Source organism: Schistocerca nitens, chromosome 12 (genome assembly GCF_023898315.1).
Source record: "Schistocerca nitens isolate TAMUIC-IGC-003100 chromosome 12, iqSchNite1.1, whole genome shotgun sequence".
NCBI classification, from domain to species: Eukaryota; Metazoa; Arthropoda; class Insecta; order Orthoptera; family Acrididae; genus Schistocerca; species Schistocerca nitens.
The window spans coordinates 129,351,521-129,371,618 of record NC_064625.1 but is presented as its reverse complement, the minus strand read 5'-3'; the positions used below and the strand labels follow the sequence as shown (position 1 = coordinate 129,371,618).

Below are 20,098 nucleotides of genomic sequence, written 5' to 3'. Positions count from 1 at the left end.
GTATAATTACAGTGGTTTATTGGCTAACAAAATGGCTCTGAGCACTATGGGACTTAACATCTGAGATCATCAGTCCCCTAGAACTTAGAACTAGTTAAACCTAACTAACCTAATGGCATCACACACATCCATGCCCGAGGCAGGATTCGAACCTGCGACCGTAGCGGTCGCGCGGTTCCAGACTGAAGCGCCTAGAACCGCTTGGCCACATTGGCCGGCTATTGGCTAACAATACGAGCCCCTGACTACCAATCCATACTGTGAAAACCGCACGTCAGTAACACTTTCCATTTCCAGAATATTTGCAGCACAGGTTTTAGGTGATTCGTCTTGTATATGCAAACTGAAGTGCTGAATGAAAATTTGCAAAGGCTGGGATTCGAATCTGGGATTGGGAATTTGGATCTAGAAGGGGAGCTTTCTAGGATAGTTTGTGCTGTTGTGCAAAGCCACTGTGCCTGGGCACCATGGGGTTAGTGCATCTGCCTAGTGAGCAGAAGACCCGGGTTCGAATCCTGGCCTTGGTACAAATTTTCATTCATCGCTTCAGCCTGTGTATCTACATCATACATTTTACAGGCTTGAAAAGTTGTCTGGAACCATATAGTTTTATTTGACTGAAGAATAAAAGCTATTGTATATAATGTAGACTTCTTATCAGATTAATAAATAAAAACCTAAACTCCTCCAGAACAGACCATGAAGGCCCAACGAGACCGACCGGCCGCCGTGTCATCATCAGACCAAAGGCGTCACTGCACGTGAATATGGAGGGGCACGTGGTCAGCACACCGCCCTCCCGGCCGTATGTCAGTTTCCGAGACCAGAGCCGCTACTTCTCAGTCAAGTAGCTCCTCAGTTTGCCTCACAACGGCTGAGTGCACCCCGTGTTTTCAGATTGTATACTTTTAAAGTTGTGACTGCTAGTTTTCAATGCTTGAGATCGATACCTACTGATATATCATACACTACTGGCCATTAAAATTGCCACACCAAGAAGAAATGCAGATGATAAACGGGTATTCATTGGACAAACATATTATACTAGAATTGACATGTGATTACATTTTCACGCTATTTTTAGGTGCATAGATCCTGAGAAATTTGTAGCCAGATCAAGCACCTCTGGCCGTAATAACGGCCTTGATACGCCTGGGCATTGAGTCAAACAGAGCTTGGATGGCGTGCACATGTACAGCTGTCCATGCAGCTTCAACACGATACCACAGTTAATCAAGAGTAGTGACTGGCATATTGTGACGAGCCAGTTGCCCGGCCACCATTGACCAGACGTTTTCAATTGGTAAGAGATCTGGAGAATGTGCTGGCCAGGGCAGCAGTCGAACATTTTCTGTATCCAGAAAGGCCCGTACAGGACCTGCAATATGCGGTCGTGCATTACCCTGCTGCAATGTAGGGCTCGCAGGGATCGAATGAAGGGTACAGCCACGGGTCGTAACACATCTGAAATGTAACGTCCACTGTTCAAAGTGCCGTCAATGCGAACAAGAGGTGACCGAGACGTGTAACCAGTGGCACCCCGTACCATCACGCGGGGTGATACACCAGTATGGCGATGACGAATACACGCTTCCAATGTGCCTTCACCGCGGTGTTGCCAAACACGGATGCGACTATCATGATGCTGTAAACAGAACCTGGATTCATCCGAAAAAATGACGTTTTGCCATTTGTGCACCCAGGTTCGTCGTCGAGTACACCATCGCAGGCGCTCCTGTCTGTGATGCAGCGTCAAGGGTAACCGCAGCCGTGGTCCCCAAGCTGATAGCCGGTACTGCTGCAAACGACGTCGAACTGTTCGTACAGATGGTTGTTGTCTTGCAAACGTCCCCATCTGTTGACTCAGGGATCGAGACGTGGCTGCACGATCCGTTACAGCCATCCGGATAAGATGCCTGTCATCTCGACTGCTAGTGATACGAGGCCGTTGGGATCCAGCACGGCGTTCCGTATTACCCTCCTGAACCCACCGATTCCATATTCTGCTAACAGTCATTGGATCTCGACCAACGCGAGCAGCAATGTCGCAATACGATAAACCGCAATCGCGATAGGCTTCAATCCGACCTTTATCAAAGTCGGAAACGTGATGGTACGCATTTCTCTTTCTTATACTAGGCATCACAACAACGTTTCACCAGGCAACGCCGGTCAACTGCTGTTTGTGTATGAGAAATCGGTTGGAAACTTTCCTCATGTCAGCACGTTGTAGGTGTCGCCACCGGCGCCAACCTTGTGTGAATGCTTTTAAAGGCTAATATTTTGCATATCAGAGCATCTTCTTCCTGTCGGTTAAATTTCGCGTCTGTAGCACGTCATCTTCGTGGTGTAGCAATTTTTGTGGACATTAGTGTTGTAAAAGTAGAGAAATATATTTGCGGAAAGATTTTATTTGACGGTCAGAAATCTCTGTCAACAGCCACTGATAAGATTCATATAATTTATATAACGAAATTTGCATGGTATTGAAAAGTTAAGTAATCGAACAAAAGTTCTGACAGGATTGGATTCATTATAACCCGCAGTTCCACGGAATATTTGGTAGTAAACGATGGCACCATGACAACTATGCACTACGTGAAGATTATTGGGGACCACTTGCATTCCTTCGTGCTGAATGTCTTCCCCAGTCTCAGTGGCATCTTTCAGTGGGATAAGTGCCCCTGTGGCGGGGCCAGAATTGCACTATAGAGGTTTGTGGAGCATGATAGCGAACGCAAGCTGATGTCTCGACCACCAAAACCGCCCGATGTGACCCTGGCGGGAGACATCTGTGATGGAACTGAAGACCAACTCTGCTCCCATAAACTGTCGGCCCTTAATTTACAGAAATTCCATGACTGGTGCGTATTTGTATGGTGCCACACACCTGCAGAAACCTACTGAGGGCTTATTGAATACATGAGAACCATAGTCATCATGTTTTGGCTCTTTGGTGTAGAGCCTTATTGATAGCCTTTTTTCGAGTTGAACACCCTCCAGCAGAGCACATGAAGTTCAAAGATGATTCCGGTACACTACACACATTCCACTGTATGGTGGCTTGCAGAGTATTAGTGTAGATGTAGTGGCCTCCTCCAAGGGTAGTCGTTCATTGAAATAGTGCTGCGGTACTGAAGCTCTGAGAGAACAGACCCCTCTATACTCCTCAGTCATCAAGTTATTTCTCTGTGCACTCTTCTGTTGTGTTCACATGTGCTGACAGTTGCATTTGGAACCTATCCATGACATACTGTATACTCTGATGAGACATAACTCTGATGATGAGACATACATTAACAGCTAGTTAATAGCATGTCACTCCACCTTTGGCATGTAAAACAGTGGTGTTTTTGCGTGGCATGGATTTGACAAGTCCTCGATATGTTTCTGGAGGTATGTGGTATCGCACTTCTATGCAAAGGCAATGCAATTCTCGTAAACTGCGGGCCAATGGTGTGTGGATGCTGAACTGGCACTCCCGTAACTTCCACATGTTCCTTCTGGTTGAGATCAGACGAATTTTGTGCCCAGGACTTCCACGCCAATTCACTGTCGTGCTCCAGAAGCCACTGTGCAAAGATTATGGGCTTCTGACAAAGGATATTATATTCTTGGAAAATGCTGTTGCCATTGGGGACGACATAGAGTGTGAAGGGATGCAGGTGGCCAGCAACAGTGCTGACATACTCCAGATTTCTGGTCACTGCAATTGCTACTACAAGTTCCACGGAAGCCCATGTCAATGTTCCCAATAGCACAATATTGCCTCCACCAGCATGTGTTGGTATCAAGGTGTGTGTTTTGACCAGCTGATTGCCTTGATGAAAGTGTACCCCTTTGCGACTGTCGATCTGGTGTAAGGAGAAACACAATTCGTCAGATCGAGCGAGTCATTTCTGTCGGTCAAATGTCCATGACCCAGCACCCGCAACAATCTCAATTGACGATGTCATCGCACTGATGTGGGAACACACAGAGGCCACCTGCTGCAGAACTCGGTACTCCACAGTGTGCAGTGAACAGAGTGCTCCGAAACACTTATGCCTGCTCCGGCACTGTCATCAGATCTGCCACTTATCCTGCTTTACAGAACAGGCAAGCCTCCGACCTCCACATGCTGTGGAGAGGCGTGGATGTGCAACACCTCGACCCCTAGCCACGGTCTCACCACTGGTCCACCAGTTTCCTTAGACCCTCAAGACAGCAGCACACAAACAGCCGACCAGCTTTGTCATTTCTGAGGTGCTCATTCGCAGCTACTGGGCCGTAATGACATGCCCTTTATCAGACTCACTTAAGTCAGTATTATGAAAAGGAAAGTTGTTACTCACCATACAGCAGAGATCCGTCCATATCAAACCTACGAACCACCAGCAATACCTCCACTCCGACAACTGCCACCCCTTCCATACCAATAAGTCTCTTCCATACAGCCTGTGGTCATCACATCTGCAGTGACAAGTGGTCCCTCTTGAAATATACCCAGACTCTCACTGAAGCCTTCACAGACCATAATTATCCTCCCATCCTTGTGCAAAAACAAATCTCTGGTGCCATATCTTTCCAGACTCCCACCACCTCCTGAAGTCCCACCGTCCAGCCACAGAGGAGCATTTCCCTCGTAACTCAGTACCACCCAGGACTGGAGCAACTGAATTACTTTCTCTGCCAGTGTTTTGACTACCTCTCATCGTGCCCCGAAATGAGAAACATCCTACCCAATATCCTTCTTTTCATCCCTCCCAGAGTGGTATTCCGCCATCCACTGAACCTACACAATATACTTGTCCACCCTCACACAACCCCTGCTCCCAACCCCTTACCTATGGCTCATAACCCTGTAATGGACCTAGATGCATGACCTGTCCCATACATCCTCCCACCACTACCTACTCCAGTCCAGTCACTAACATCACCTATCCCATCAAAGGCAGCCTGCCTGTGAAACCAGTCGTGCAATCTACAAGCTAAGCTGAAACCACTGTGCTGCGTTCTATGTGGGCATGACAACCAAAAAGTTATCTGTCTGCATGGATGGCCACTGATAAACTGTGGCCAAGAAACAGCTGGACCACCCTGTTGCTGAGCATGCTGCCAAACATGACATCTTTAATTTCAATGACAGCTTCACAGCCTGTGCCGTATGGATCCTTCTCACCAACACCAGCTTTTCGGAATTGCACAGGTGGGAACTTTTCCTGCAATATGTCCTACATTCCCGTAACCCTCCTGGCCTCAACCTTTGTTTGTCCTTACCCATCCAGCCCCTTCTCTGTTCCCATTCCAGCACTACATACCTGTCATTCCACCATAACATCCAGTCTTTTTTCTTTCCTCCTTCTCCTATACTCCCCCCCCCCCCTGTCTCCCCACGTCTCTCCTGCCCTCTGTCTAACCTGCAGCACTTCACTGCCCACCCCAGCCTCTACCTTATCCCCACCCAGTCACCACTCCTGTCATGCACTGGTGCTGCTTCTCACAGTGTGGTTTCAGTTGCCTGAGACTGCAGTTGTGTGTGTGTGCGTGTGTGTGTGTGTGTGTGTGCGCATGCGTGTGTGTGTGTGTGTGTGTGTGTGTGTGTGTGTGTGTGTGTGTGTGTCATCTATTGTTGATGAAGGCCTTAATGGCTGAAAGCTTTATTGGGAACTGTCTTTTTGTTGTGACTCAGCATCTCCGCTATCTGGTGAGTAACAACTTTCCTTTTCATAATATTGTTACATTCCATCCTGGATTTTCCATTGTTTCACTTATGTTTCCCTTTTGTGGTCCGTATCGTCGCTAGAATGATCCCACATTTGTGTCACTTGCACTTGTGTACTTTCCTTGCCACATCTCGTGTTTGCTGTGCCACTGTGTGTTCAGTCTTGAGGTGCACAGTGTTCATTATGTTTAGGGTTATCAGTGTAGGTAAAGTTCTGCAAGGTGTTGCTCCACTGCATAGCCATTCTCATTGTAAATGCATGCAAGTTTGTTTCTGTACTCTCTTTGTTTGCAGAACGCATCCCCGGATGTGGTGAAAGTTCTCGCCGGCAACAAGTGCGACGCGGTGGCTGAGAGGGCAGTGGATGCGGAACGTGGCCAAAAGGTAACCTGTATGCCATGACCACTGCTGTTGCACTAAAACTGCTGAACTCAAAATTTATCTGTGGCTATACTTCCAAGTGTGCTACTTTCATTTGTAAGGGGTAGTCAGATAAAATGAGACATAAAGATAAAAGTAATCAAACAGTGTATTATTTCAAAAGTAATTGCCATAACTGTTAATACCTTTACCTCACTGTGAGACAAGACATTCAGTGCCTTCGTGGAAAAATGTTTCAGTTGCCTACAGAACCACAATTGTACCCAGGCGTGTTCCTCTTCCTCGGAAATAAATTGACTGGTGTGAATATCTTTATTCAGGACTCCATAAATATGTAAACTGGGTGGAGAGAGATTGGTGACTATGGAGAATGTGTAAGGACATTCCAGCAGACCATCTGCATCCCACTTACATGTTGCACAGGTTGTTTTGACTATGCTGCAGAAGTTTTGCTGGGAACTCCTTACACATCCTCCGTACAGTCCCAATCACTCCCCAGGAAATGTCCATATTTTTGGAACCCTTGAGAAAGACATTTGAGGCTGTCGATTTGCTTTAGATTAAGAGATTCACGTCCAGGTACAGTCGTAGTTCTGTAGGCAACCATGAACATTTTTCCACAAAGGCATTGACTGTCTTGTCTCACATTCAGGTACAGGTATTAACAGTTATGAAATTTACTTTTGAAATAATAAAAAGTTCTCCTCTTTTTTCCATCTGTCTTGTCCAATATTCTGTTCTTAATTAGTACAGTTTATTTACGCAGGTGCCCGTGCACGCACACACACGTGTTTGTGTGTGTGTGTGTGTGTGTGTGTGTGTGTGTGTGTGTGTGTAACAACAACATTCCCAAAATAAACTAGTACAAATTAACAGTGAAGTCATAAAAGCGGTTTATGAGATTTTTGTTTAGTGCAGTCAATGGCAGCCACTGCATGGACGGAACAAGAAATAAACAGGAGAGTTAAACCATCCTTGATGATTTTATTTCTATGGACAGTAGACCTTATCTTTTGCCTTCTGATGCTGAAGACATCATCAGAGTCAATATCAACTCAGAAAACACTTGTAAACTCAAATGAGCTCAGCAAGCCAACCAGTTGGATAATCCTTTATGCTGCATAAACTGGCAATTGTAAATGATGGAAAGTGTTACGTCATGCACATGGGTACCGAAAGGACTTTGCTAAACACAAAACTAAAGGCTGTGAATTCAGCTAAATGCTTAGGGAATACAACTGTAAATAACTTGAATTGGAATGATCACACAGATAACGTTGTGCAGAAAACAAACCAAAGACTGCAGTTTATTGGCAGGATGCAACAGGTCTGCTAAAGTAACTGCCTACACTAAACTTGTCCATACCCTGCTAGAGTACTGCTGTGGGTATGATATCCTTACAAATAGGATTGAAGAAGAGACTGAGAAAGTTCAAAGAAGGGCAGCTCATTTTGTACTATCACAAATTATGAGAGAGAGTCACATATATCGTACACGAATTCGGGTGCTATTTGTTAAGCCAAAGGCATTTTTTGTTGCAGTGAGATCTTTTCACGAAATTTCAATCACCAACTTTACCCTCCAAATGTGTAAATATTTTGTTGCTGCCCAGCGGCATTTTGAACAATGATCATCACAACAAAGTAAGAGAAATCAGAGCTTACACAGAAAAAATTAAGTGTTCTTGTTCCTGCTCTTTGTTAGAGAGCAAGGTCATGGAGAAATAGCTTGAAGGTTGTTCAATAAACCTTGTTCCAGGCACTTAATTGTGCACTGTAGAGTAATCATGTAGATATACATGAACTGTTTATACTGGGTGTCTCAAAATAAAGTTTATATATGATGTATGATATGTCATTCATAGAGGTTGAAGTTTATCAAAAAATCTTTATTTATAACTGAAATATACAGTTTAGGGATTTGCTTCTTAAAAATAATGTTGTTGAAATGCAGTCAAGCACACCTATGGCAATCATTTAAGCAATGAACAAAGTTTTGCATGACTACTCGGCATGTAGACACAGCGATGGCTGGCAGTTTGCTGTGGATATTTTCTTTCATTTACTCCAGAGAAGTTGTATTATTGACATACACTTTAGATCTGACATCTCCTCATAAGAAAAAATCCGTTGTCATCAGATCTGGATTGTGTGGGGATCAGATCATGTCAACCCCCGCCCCTCGCCCTGGTGATCAATGTGGCAGGGAAAAATTTCACGAACTCACAGTATAGCCACATTGGACGTGTGTGCTGTGGCTCCATCCTGTCAAAACCTTGTTCTTCGGTTATAACCAGGAAATTTTTGCAATTCAGGCACCAAAAAGTCACTTAACATCGTCACATAATATTCTGAATTCACTGTAACTGCACGACTGCTCTCGTCCTCAAAAAAGTAAGGGACAATTATTCCTCGAGCTGACATCACAGCCCATACAGTAACTTTTGGCGAATGGAGCGGGTTTCACAGGCTTCCGCTTGCACTCCGCTAGTAGGAATTTTGCTTTTTGGTTGGACTGTTCATGTGAAAATGAGTCTCATCACAGAAAAAGATGGTGGTAATTGTAGGACCCTGAGTCATGTCATTAATGAACTGCAGCCTGTGTATAGCATCTTGAGACTTTAATCCTTTCACCAGTCTTATTTTACAAGGGTGCAGTTCGAGGTCATTTTGCAGAATTTGTTGCAGTGATGGTCTGTTCACATTTAAATGGAGAGATTAGAATTGTCACAAAGAGACGCTCTCCATGGATTCATCCACTCTTTATGACATCAGCCACCTGCATTTCAGTCTGGCCAGTGTTGAAGTGGTCTCCTCAAATGTTTTGACCCATTACCAGATGAGGGGAACACTTGGAGTGTCATTTACATTATGCAATCCAAATTTCCTCCTTGCTACAGTCACTAAATCACCATTTTTGTAAAATACTTGCACACAGAACAGGCAGTCCACTCCTGAGAAGTGCTCCATATTGACTGAACTTGTAAAGGTGAAGTGAGATACAAACGTACCCCTCCGCTCCCTTTGATTTGTTGTGCATGTGCAGAGAACGCTTCAAACATAAACTTTCTTTTGAGACACCCTGTAATTTTCCAGGCAACATTGGTTTATGACGTCATCAGCGGCTTGAGTTGAGGCAGTGTCTTTACAGAGCTTATAGTGGAGAAGAGTTGATCCTGTTCATGTTATTTAACACTGAGGCATACAACTTCTGTAATTTCAAATCTTATTTTCTATTAAAGTTGTTTATGTGCTTTTCAAATTCCATGGCCTCTCTGTGTACCCTTTTATACTAATGACTGGATCTCAATTAAACTACAGAAGGGTCCAAAAAAAACGTATCCACTGTTTAAAATTCCAAAACTCGTAAACTAATTGACGGAGTTGTCTCATCTTTGGTAATGTAATAGTTTGTAGTTCTGGCAATCGCCACACAAGCATTGTATTGCATTGTTTTGTTTTGTCAGATGACAGTTTCCAGATAGTGTTTTGTTCTTCGTTGCACCTAGTTACTCGAGTAAACATGGCTGGTGCAAGGCTTACATTCGATGAAGGGAAGTCAGTTTTGAAGTGGTATTTTAAGTACGAAAACATCAATGAGGTTCAACAGCAATTGCGAAATGGTTATCAAACCGAGCCACTTACACGTTTAATGATTTGTCGCATTCGAGACAAATTTGAAGCCAAAGGCTGTGTTAAAGACGTACACAAACAACGATCTGGACAACCTGTAACAGTAACAAGTCCAGCTAACCACCGTCATGTGTTACAACAATTCACTCGCTCAGCACAGAAGTCTGTGAGGCAGTGTGCCCGTGAAACTGGAGTAAATCGCTCAAGTGTTCGGCAAATTTTGAAGACAGAAAAGTGGAAGTGCTACATCCCACGATTGCTACACGCAATGAACGAGGACGACCCAGATCGTAGAATGGAGTACTGCGAGTGGTTTACTAACATTGTGTGCAACATGAAGAGTTTGCAGAGATGATTGTGTGGTCTGATGAGGCACAATTCAAACTCAATGGTACAGTAAATCGCCACAATTGCTTCTACTGGGCCACTCAAAATCCGAACGTCCATGTAGACAAAGCCGTGAATTTGCCAGGAGTAAATGTGTGGTGTGGGTTGTCTTACCGGGACTCAATTGGCCCATTCTTCTTTGACGGCACAGTTACCAGTGAGGTGGACCTTCAGAAGCTTCAGACATCCATTTTACCTGCCATCCGAGACATGGAAGAGTTCACTTTCAACAAGATGGTGCCCCAGCCCACTACCAAAATCGTGTTAGGGCATATCTCGACAAAAATCTAACAGGAAGATGGATAGGCTGTAGAGGTGCTGTGGAGTATTCACCACGTTCCCCAGACATAACTCCTCTAGACTTTTACCTGTGGGGAACACTAAAGGATGTCGTTTATCAACAAAAGCCACGCACATTGGATGAACTTCGAGAATCCATCATACATTCATGTGCAAATATACAACTGAACACATTGCAGTCAGTAGTTCATGCTGCAGTTCGGCAGTATTGTCTGTGTGTGTATGTTAACAGTGACCATTTGGAACACCTACAGTAATATCTTTAATTTGGACTTTAAGCAACACTTTCACCAAAAATGAGACAACTCCGTCAATTAGTTTGCAAGTTATGGACTTTTAAACAGTGGATACATATTTTGGACCCCTCTGTGTACTATCAGAGAAACAAATTCGGCAGTTCCCTGAGACTGGTGCACGATCTGCTACTACCGCTTTATCTGTGTTGCCCAGATGACAATTGCACTTGTATACCTTGAGGCAGATATTGGAACTTCTTTTGGTAGTTCTTATGTACACATGACTGCATGGGCAATGGGTTTTGTGTGCTCGTAATGGGTTTTGTGTGCTCCTAATGTGGCAAATGGGGGGAGTAGATCCTTAGCAGTGTTTGAATATTTGTTCACCTTTCTTATGCGTTTAAACACCGTATCAGTACCATGTTACTGAGTACTCGGCCATTGCGAGCTGTGACAGTTTTTACAGATTGAAGGAAAGCCTTCTGTTTCCTTGGTTCTTTTCATTAGAAGTGCTAAACCTTTTGGGATGTAATGCTCTGTATATTTCTGTGGTAGAGTAGCTGTTTCTTCTGAAAGCAGTTGTTAAATGATGGAACTCAACCTCCAACTACTGAGGTTTACAGATTGTTTTATCCTATTGCACCAATGTTTTGATCACTCCTCTTTTCTGCTTGAGATGGAAATTGGAATTTCTGGGAAGATATCTATCCATGCCAGAGGCCTTTCTGCAGATCTTGTGCCCTGAAGCTCTGTCATTTTTTCAAGTACCTGATTTTCTTTCCCCATTTCTATAACGAACTTTATATTAGAATTAATATCATCCAGAAAATTTAAAAATTCTGAGAGTTCTTTTTCTCTGAAAGGCCCTATGAAAGTGTCATCAGCACATCATATTAGAAGAGTAAAAATAGTGTGGAGTGATTTTTCTAAACTAAACAGAGTTTTTGTAGCTAAGCTTGTAACGTACCTGAAACTGAAAGTTCAAAGTCAGTGAGTAATGTCGTCCTCAGCTGTGTTTTGCCTGCTGCAAAAATAACCAAACTGATTTGGTGTCGCAGTTTTGTACCACAGATAAAACCTGGGTGCACTGCCTCAAATGAGAAACAAAATGGCGTTGCTACGGGCAGGAGTGTATCGTGCAGCACCGATGAACGTGAAGTTGGTTTCACCTACTGCAAAGGTTTGCAGCCAGCATTTTCTGTGATGCTAAAGGCATTCTTCTTTGTGGATTTTCAAAAAAAGAGTTTGTCTTTCTTCAGGGGAGTGAACCTGCCTTCTGCTCTTACCTTATCTAAAGAAATTTTGGACTGGAAAACTATTTGAATCAAACAAAGAGATAGTGGAAAACATGGACGGGTATTTTATAGGCCTTCCAGAACAACATTTTAGAATGGAAACTATTCACTGAAGAAATCTACAAAGTGCGTTGACCTAAGAAAGATTGCTGTGTTCAAAAACTCACGTGTTGCTGCTTAACGAATACTCTCCTTGGCTGCAAGGCTCACAATCTTTCACCTCAGCCTTCTATATGTTTTTCCTTTCTATCTTCCTATGCACCATGGACTATGCTGCTAACATCAGAATAGTATAAATTCCATCAAAGCGTGCAATTTGCTTCAGAAGATGAAATGTGTGGGGAATTGTCAAAGATCAACAGGCTTTTTTTCATATTTATTGGTGGTGCTTAAAGTGTCTGTTCCATACAACAATACATGTACCATCATTCTTAACTGACAGATTTTATCTCCTTCAGAGTGAAGTAAGTTTTAGACAGATTGATAATGGATTGATTAATTTCTTGTTTTAGGTTCTTACGCCCGTTTAAACAGGTGCTAAGGTATTTAAAATTTTCCACTTTGGGTATGTTCCATACTCCAAACTGTAAATGGGCATTATTAGGGGCTTCTCCAAATATTACTATTATCTCAATCTTCTCTGCATTAATCCTCTGTCCAATCTCACTGACATTCTTTGTTAATTTGAAGAACAACATTTTTGGACCAGACTGCGTATAATTTTTTTTTATTTTTATTTTGTTTTATTTTTCACACTACCAGTTTCGGGCATTGCCCATTCTGTCTCTAGTAACATATGTGGCTACATCATCATTAATTTAAAAATCACAATCTTGTCAAATGATAAGGATGCACATGTGCTGAGGATGTGGAAAGGATTCTGGACAGGTGGAGGGAATATTACGAGAAGTTGCTGAATAATGAAGATCTCTAAAATGTCTTCCCAGCAGGAAGTATTGTGGAGGATGTAGTTGAGGAAGAAATTTAAGTGACTCTACAGGACATAGATAAAGCAATTAAGAAACTGAAGTAGAATAAGGCACAAGGAGAAGACAGGATGATGGCAGAGACGCTGAAGGCTGGAGGTGAAACAATTCAGAGAGAGAGATACAATCTCAGTGAAGTAAGGAGAATGTAGATCCCAAAAGGGTGGAAACAGGTACTGCTCAGCTAAGCATACCATACAAAGTTCTATCATAAATAATTCTTCAAAAGCTGAAGCTGTTCACTGAAGATATTTTTAGAGAGTATCTGACTGGTTTTTGGGCAGGAAGATCAACTGTAGATTAAATTTTTCCTGTGAGACAATTCTGGGAAAAATGCTGGGAATTCAACCATAGGTTCCTGGTAACGTTTGTAGATTTCTCAAAGGCTTATGATAAAACACACGGATTACATTTGCACAACATCCAGAGGCAGCTTGGTATACCAAGGAAGTTAATTAACTGGGAGGAGGTGTGTACAACAGAGACAAAAGTCAAGGAGAAATACCATGGGGAGCTATCCAAGGAATTCAACATCAGAACAGTTGTGAGACAAGGTGATGCCATTTCAGTATTGCTTTTTAATTTTGTCCCCAAGAAAGTAATTCAGGAAATGTAAAGAGAAGGCAAAGGGGTGAAGCTAAATGGAAGAACACAGCTATTGGGTATGCAGATGACATTGCGGCCATACCAGAGTCTGAGGAAGCGATGGCAGAAACTATAGCGAATTTAGCAAAGCATATTTTTGTGTGTGGGCTCCACAGCCTCAATAAATTTGTAGGGTGACATTTTTCCACGAGGCTGTGTGTAAATTTTTTATTTTTCACACTACTGATTTTGGATATCACCCATTCTCAAGTGTGCCTCTAGTAACATAGGTGACTACAGGGTCATCATTAATTTAAAAATCGCAAATTGAACATGTGACAGTTCATTGAGTGTGTGTATACGATGTGTTTCATAGGAAATATTGCAAATAAGGATGTTTGATGACTATGCATTGCACAGTTATGCATGGCACATGATTTTTAAATTAATGATGATGTAACCACATATGTTACTAGAGACACAATAGGCAATGCCCAAAACCGGTAGTGTGAAAAATAAAAAAAAAAATTATACGCAGTCTGGTCCAAAAATGTTGTTCTTCAAATTAACAAAGAATGTCAGTGAGATTGGACAGAGGATTAATGCAGAGAAGACTGAGATGATAGAAATATCGGGAGAAGACCCTAATAATGCCCATTTACAGGTTGGAATATGGAACATAGCCAAAGTGGAAAATTTTAAATACCTTGGCATCTGTTTAAACAGACATAAGAACCTAAAACAAGAAATTAATCAATCCTTTATCAATCTGTCTAAAACTTACTTCACTCTGAAGGAGATAAAATTTTTCTGTCAAGAGTGATGGTACCTGTTTTGTTGTACAGAACAGACGCTTTAAGCACCACCAATAAAGATGAAAAAAGTCTGTCGATCTTCTGCAGAAAATCATGAGAAAGATCTCTGGACCAGTCTGCCAAGAGAACATCTGGAGACATAGAGAGAACCAAGAACTGTTTAAATTAGGGAAACAACTGAACACACTTTCAGAAAATGAAAGTGTGGAGAATATACCTGGCAGGACATATTGTTAGACACTTGTTGGGTTAAAGAGTGCTTATGGGAAAATCTGATGGAACTCATCCAATTGCAACATCAAGGAAGCAATTAGAGGATGAACAACAGAAGCATCTTCAGCAGCTGGGTGTCCATGAGAACTGAATCCAAAGAGAGCACAAGATTGCCATCTGTGAAGGAACATTGTAACGTCCGTGCGTGAGCTTCACCGTCTGTGATTGCCAATATGTATGTATATGTAAATTGTGCATTAAGAGTTTTATGTAAAGTTTGTAACCTCTTCGTGACCTTTGGGTTCTTACGCCAAGCCAACAAATTTAGTCCCTACTGATACATGTGGCTAATAATAAGATTATTTTAAAGACAGAGAATACATTGAAGGCACCTTTAAAGATAAGCACTTACCTGATTATGTGATTGATGAAGAAATTGGAGTCTGTACCTAAGACACAGAGGATCCAATAGTAGGGTGTGCTTTTTAATCTTACAATCAAATAAGAATAATGTTCATAAGAATGGAAAAGAAAACTAATGATCTGTTACATCATGGTCACTTTGACCTCCAGAAAACTAAAGGGAGGGAGAGGCATTTCCGTCATTATGGCCGATAATGGAATCGTGACTTAAGAAAATCAAGATATTTTCATAGAATCTGTCAACTTCAAAAAAGCGTTCCACAATGTAAAATGGAGCGAGATGTTTCAAATTCTGAGGAATATAGGAGTAAGCTATAGGGTGAAATAGATAATATACAGTCCTAGAGAACCCATTAGTGCTACACAATTGCTAAATATGAGGTGTGTTCAAAAAGTAAGGTGACTTTATATTTTTATGAAAAAATATTTGTTTATTCATGTATATTCATGTTGTCCCCCTCAAAGTATTCCCCCTCTGATACAATCCGTCTTCCAATCACTTCTTCCAATCCTTGAAGTACTTCTCATAAGCACTTTTTGGTACAGCCTTGAGTGCTTCCAGCAATGCAGATTTTATTTCCTCATTCATTGAAAATCTTCGCCCTTTCATAGATCTCTTCAGTTTTGGGAACAGGAAAAAGTTGCAGGGGACCAAATCCAGTGAATATGGTGGCAGAGGCCTGATTGTGATGTTTTTTTCGGCCAAAAAAATCTCTCACATGAATGAACAGGTGCATTGCCCTGATGCAAAAGCCATGAATAGTTTTTCCACAAATCTGGACTTTTTTGCATACTGCTTCTCACAAATGGTGCATAACATCAAGATAATACTCCTTATTGACCATGCCACCTTGAGGCAAAAATTCACGATGCAGTCCACCACGGTGATTGAAAAAGACAGTGAGCAAAACTTTGACACATCTACATCTACATCCATACTCCGCAAGCCACCTGATGGTGTGTGGCGGAGGGTACCTTGAATGCCTCTATCGGTTCTCCCTTCTATTCCAGTCTCGTATTGTTCGTGGAAAGAAGGATTGTCGGTATGCCTCAGTGTGGGCTCTAATCTCTCTGATTTTATCCTCATGGTCTCTTCGCAAGATATATGTAGGAGGGAGCAATATACTGCTTGACTCTTCAGTAAAGGTATGTTCATGAAACTTCAACAAAAGCCTGTACCGAGCTACTGAACGTCTCTCCTGCAGAGTCTTCCACTGGAGTTTATCTATCATCTCCATAACGCTTTTGTGATTACTAAATGATCCTGTAACGAAGTGCGCTGCTCTCCGTTGGATCTCTTCTATCAACCCTATCTGGTACAGATCCCACACTGCTGAGCAGTATTCAGGCAGTGGGCGAACAAGCGTATTGTAACCCACTTCCTTTGTTTTCAGATTGCATTTCCTTAGGATCCTTCCAATGAATCTCAGTCTGGCATCTGCTTTACCGACGATCAACTTTATATGATCATTCCATTTTAAATCACTCCTGGTGCGTACTCCCAGATAATTTATGGCATTAACTGCTTCCAGTTGCTGACCTGCTAAATTGTAGCTAAATGATGAGGGATCTTTCTTTCTATGTATTCGCAGCACATTACACTTGTCTACATTGAAATTCAATTGCCATTCCCTGCACCATGCGTCAATTCGCTGCAGATCCTCTTGCATTTCAGTACAATTTTCCATTGTTACTACCTCTCGATACACCACAGCATCATCTGTAAAAAGCCTCAGTGAACTTCCGATGTCATCCACAAGGTCATTTATGTATATTGTGAATAGCAACGGTCCTATGACACTCCCCTGCGGCACACCTGAAATCACTCTTACTTCGGAAGACTTCTCTCCATTGAGAATGACAAGCTGCGTTCTGTTGTATAGGAACTCTTCAATCCAATCACACAATTGGTCTGATAGTCTGTATGCTCTTACTTTGTTCATTAAACGACTGTGGGGAACTGTATCGAATGCCTTGCGGAAGTCAAGAAACACGGCATCTACCTGGGAACCCGTTTCTATGGCCCTCTGGGTCTCGTGGACGAATAGCGCGAGCTGGGTTTCACACAGCCGTCTTTTTCGAAACCCATGCTGATTCCTACAGAGTAGATTTCTAGTCTCCAGATTGAACTTGGAGTGCTTTACTCGGTATCGGCTCTCTGGGATGCTTCTATTGAGACGATTTGGCTTTTGGTCCGATATCATAACCGTAAACCCATGTTTTGTCAACAGTTGTGACCCTTTTGAGCAAGTCAGGATCATCATTTACGTCATTTGAGAGCTCCTGAGTGATGCTCATGCAACAGTTCTTGTGATCTAAACTGAGAAGTATTGGAACAAACTTCGCTGGCACACGTCTTGTGCCCAAAGCATCCAAACAAATTGCATGACATGAGCTGATCAACATGCCAACATCTTCACCAACTTCTCTTATGGTAATTTGATGATTTTCCAAAAGATTTTCTTCACAGCTTTGACGTTATCATCTGTTGTTGATGTGCTGGGGTGTCCAGAGCAAGGTTTGTCATTGACATCTTCTGGGCCCCATACATTTTCTGTCACTGAAGTTTTCCTAGATGTTTCTTTCATATGCCACAGAAAAAAGTATATAGTTCTATTGGAAAAAAAGCAAAGTCAGTGTTGTAATTTGCTGACTATAAATGATAAAAATTGCTTGCAGACATCAGCAAATACATCATGTTGTCCACTATAACTTGGTGAAAACTGCACCTCAATATACAAAGGAGTCCAAACAAATGTATCCACTGTTTAAAAGTCTATAACCTGCAAACTAATTGACAGAGTTGTCTCATTTTTGGTGAAAGTGTAGCTTAAAGTCCAACTTAAAGATATCACTGTAGGCCCAGAATGAGATTTTCACTGTATAGCAGAGTGTGCACTTATATGAAACTTCCTGGCAGATTAAAACTGTGTACCGGACCGAGACTCGAACTTGGGAGACGAGAAGGTAGGAGACGAGATACTGGCAGAAGTAAAGCTGTGAGGACAGGGCGTGAGTCATACTTGGATAGCTCAGATGGTAGAGCACTTGCCTGCGAAAGGCAAAGGTCCCGAGTTCGAGTCTCGGTCTGGCACACAGTTTTAATCTGCCAGGAAGTTTCATCACTGTAGGTGATAAGATAACTCCATCAATTAGTTTGCCAGTTATGGACTTTTCAACAGTGGACACATTTTTTCGGATCCGTCTGTATTTATTCATTCTGGATATATTTGGGGTGGTCAGTCTTAGCTGTCTCACCCTGAACAAACAGGCGACAATGTTCTGTGTCTAGTAAGAAGTATCAGGTAAAAACAATAACTGAGTCACTGTTTATTTATCTCCATGATGCATTTAAACAGTTTAAACCTCCCTCATCAGGTGGATTTACACTTGTTAGTATGCCGTATGTGCGTGTTGTATTATGGTTTTTGGAGGAACTTATGGCATTTTCTAGTGAAGAAACGAAACACTATTTCAGAATTTTTTTTGACAAAAACTAAACGTGTATCTAATAGCAAAAATAAATAAGTAAAACAGAATGCCTCTAGTGGTCACAGGTTTCTCACTGTTGTAACATATCACATGTATATTGTCATATTTTATAAACAAAGATGGCATCTGGAAACTATTAGGTGCAAGGATCATATAGCAAAAGAGAAACATTATCACAAAGTGCAAAGCATATACATCATAACAACATTATTGCAAATAAGTTTTGAAGATCTTTGTTTTGAGGAGTTGAAATAAATATTTCAGGCGGTATAACAATTTAACAGTAAACTCAACAAACAAGCAGATGGACTGGTAGTGGGCTCAGACCTTTCCAGATTGCTATCTGAAATATTTATAAATAATTTTGAGGAGGTACTGAATAGGATTGGGAAGAGAAGTTTGTGGCACAACTTGACAAGAAGAAGGGACCGGTTGGTAGGACATGTTCTGAGGCATCAAGGGATCACAAATTTAGTATTGGAGGGTAAAAATCGTAGAGGGAGACCAAGAGATGAATACGCTAAGCAGATTCAGAAGGATGTCGGTTGAAGTAAGTACTGGAAGATGAAGAAGCTTGCACAGGATAGAGCTGCATCAAACCAGTCTCAGGACTGAAGACCACAACAACAACAACAATTTAGAAGACAAAATGCTGAATTCCAATCATCACCTCCTCAAAAGTATCATCTACTACTACAGATATCTAGATGATACCATCATTTTAATCAATGGCACAAAAGATGACATCAGTGAGTTGAACCAATTATATAACAACTCCCATGAAACCATAAAATTCCCAGTTGAACACCAAGCAGGTGGCAGTATATATTTTTTAGACTTTACCATTAGAATAAATAATAGCAGATGGCTGTGAAAGGCACCTGTGACCACTGGAGGTATTCTATTTTACTTATTTTATTGTTACCATTAGATCTATGTTTCGTGTTTGTCCAAAAAATGAAAAGCCAAAAGCTTGTTGCAAAATAGTGTTTTATTTCTCCACTGCACAGTGCCATAAGTTCCTCCTAAATTTGTGATACAAAGTAACACAACACCCACATATGTCATACTAACAAATGTAAATCCACCTGATAATGGAGATTTAAATCTTTGAAATGCGTCATGGAGATAAATATACAGTGACTAACAGTAAAGTTGTTGTTTCATTTGATGTCAATAACACTCATGATAAAGCCTAATCTGATATTTTCTCATTTAAAATAACTGAGTGATGTATGAAGAAGATGAGTGACTCTTTTTTAAGTGTCTGGTTTTTATGCATTAATAAATTAATCTAGAAGTAGTTTCCATAACCATCATTTTGAACAGATTTATCACTAGTCCTAAGTGACTGAATAGTTTATAGTGTCAGTCAGCTGTGACTCCTTCTAGTAGGTAAAAAATAACTTGACCCATTTCACAGTCCTTAAAGTCTCATTCATGCTGGGGTTTATGGAACATGATGAGTGGACAAATGATTAAACACAACTTGCTTAATTACGCCAACTTTTGCCCCTGTTTGATTGAATTAAGGGAGGTCTGCTTACGAAAGTTAGTGGTAGTATTACAGTGTGGTCATAGTGTAATAACTCTTAGCTATGTTTTAGAGACCTAAACACATGAGTACTTAGTCCTCTGATTTTTGTTT

General features: G+C 41.7%; 1 protein-coding gene across 1 annotated transcript in view; it reads left to right on the top strand.

Annotated features, from left to right (window-relative positions):
• Positions 1-20,098, top strand: part of LOC126215188 (ras-related protein Rab-8A) — a 256,673-nt gene that overhangs the window by 218,603 nt on the left and 17,972 nt on the right. Inside the window, exon 4 of the mRNA XM_049941856.1 lies at positions 5,999-6,088. Coding sequence (XP_049797813.1) covers positions 5,999-6,088 — 90 coding nt within the window. The remainder of the gene's footprint in view (positions 1-5,998; positions 6,089-20,098) is intronic.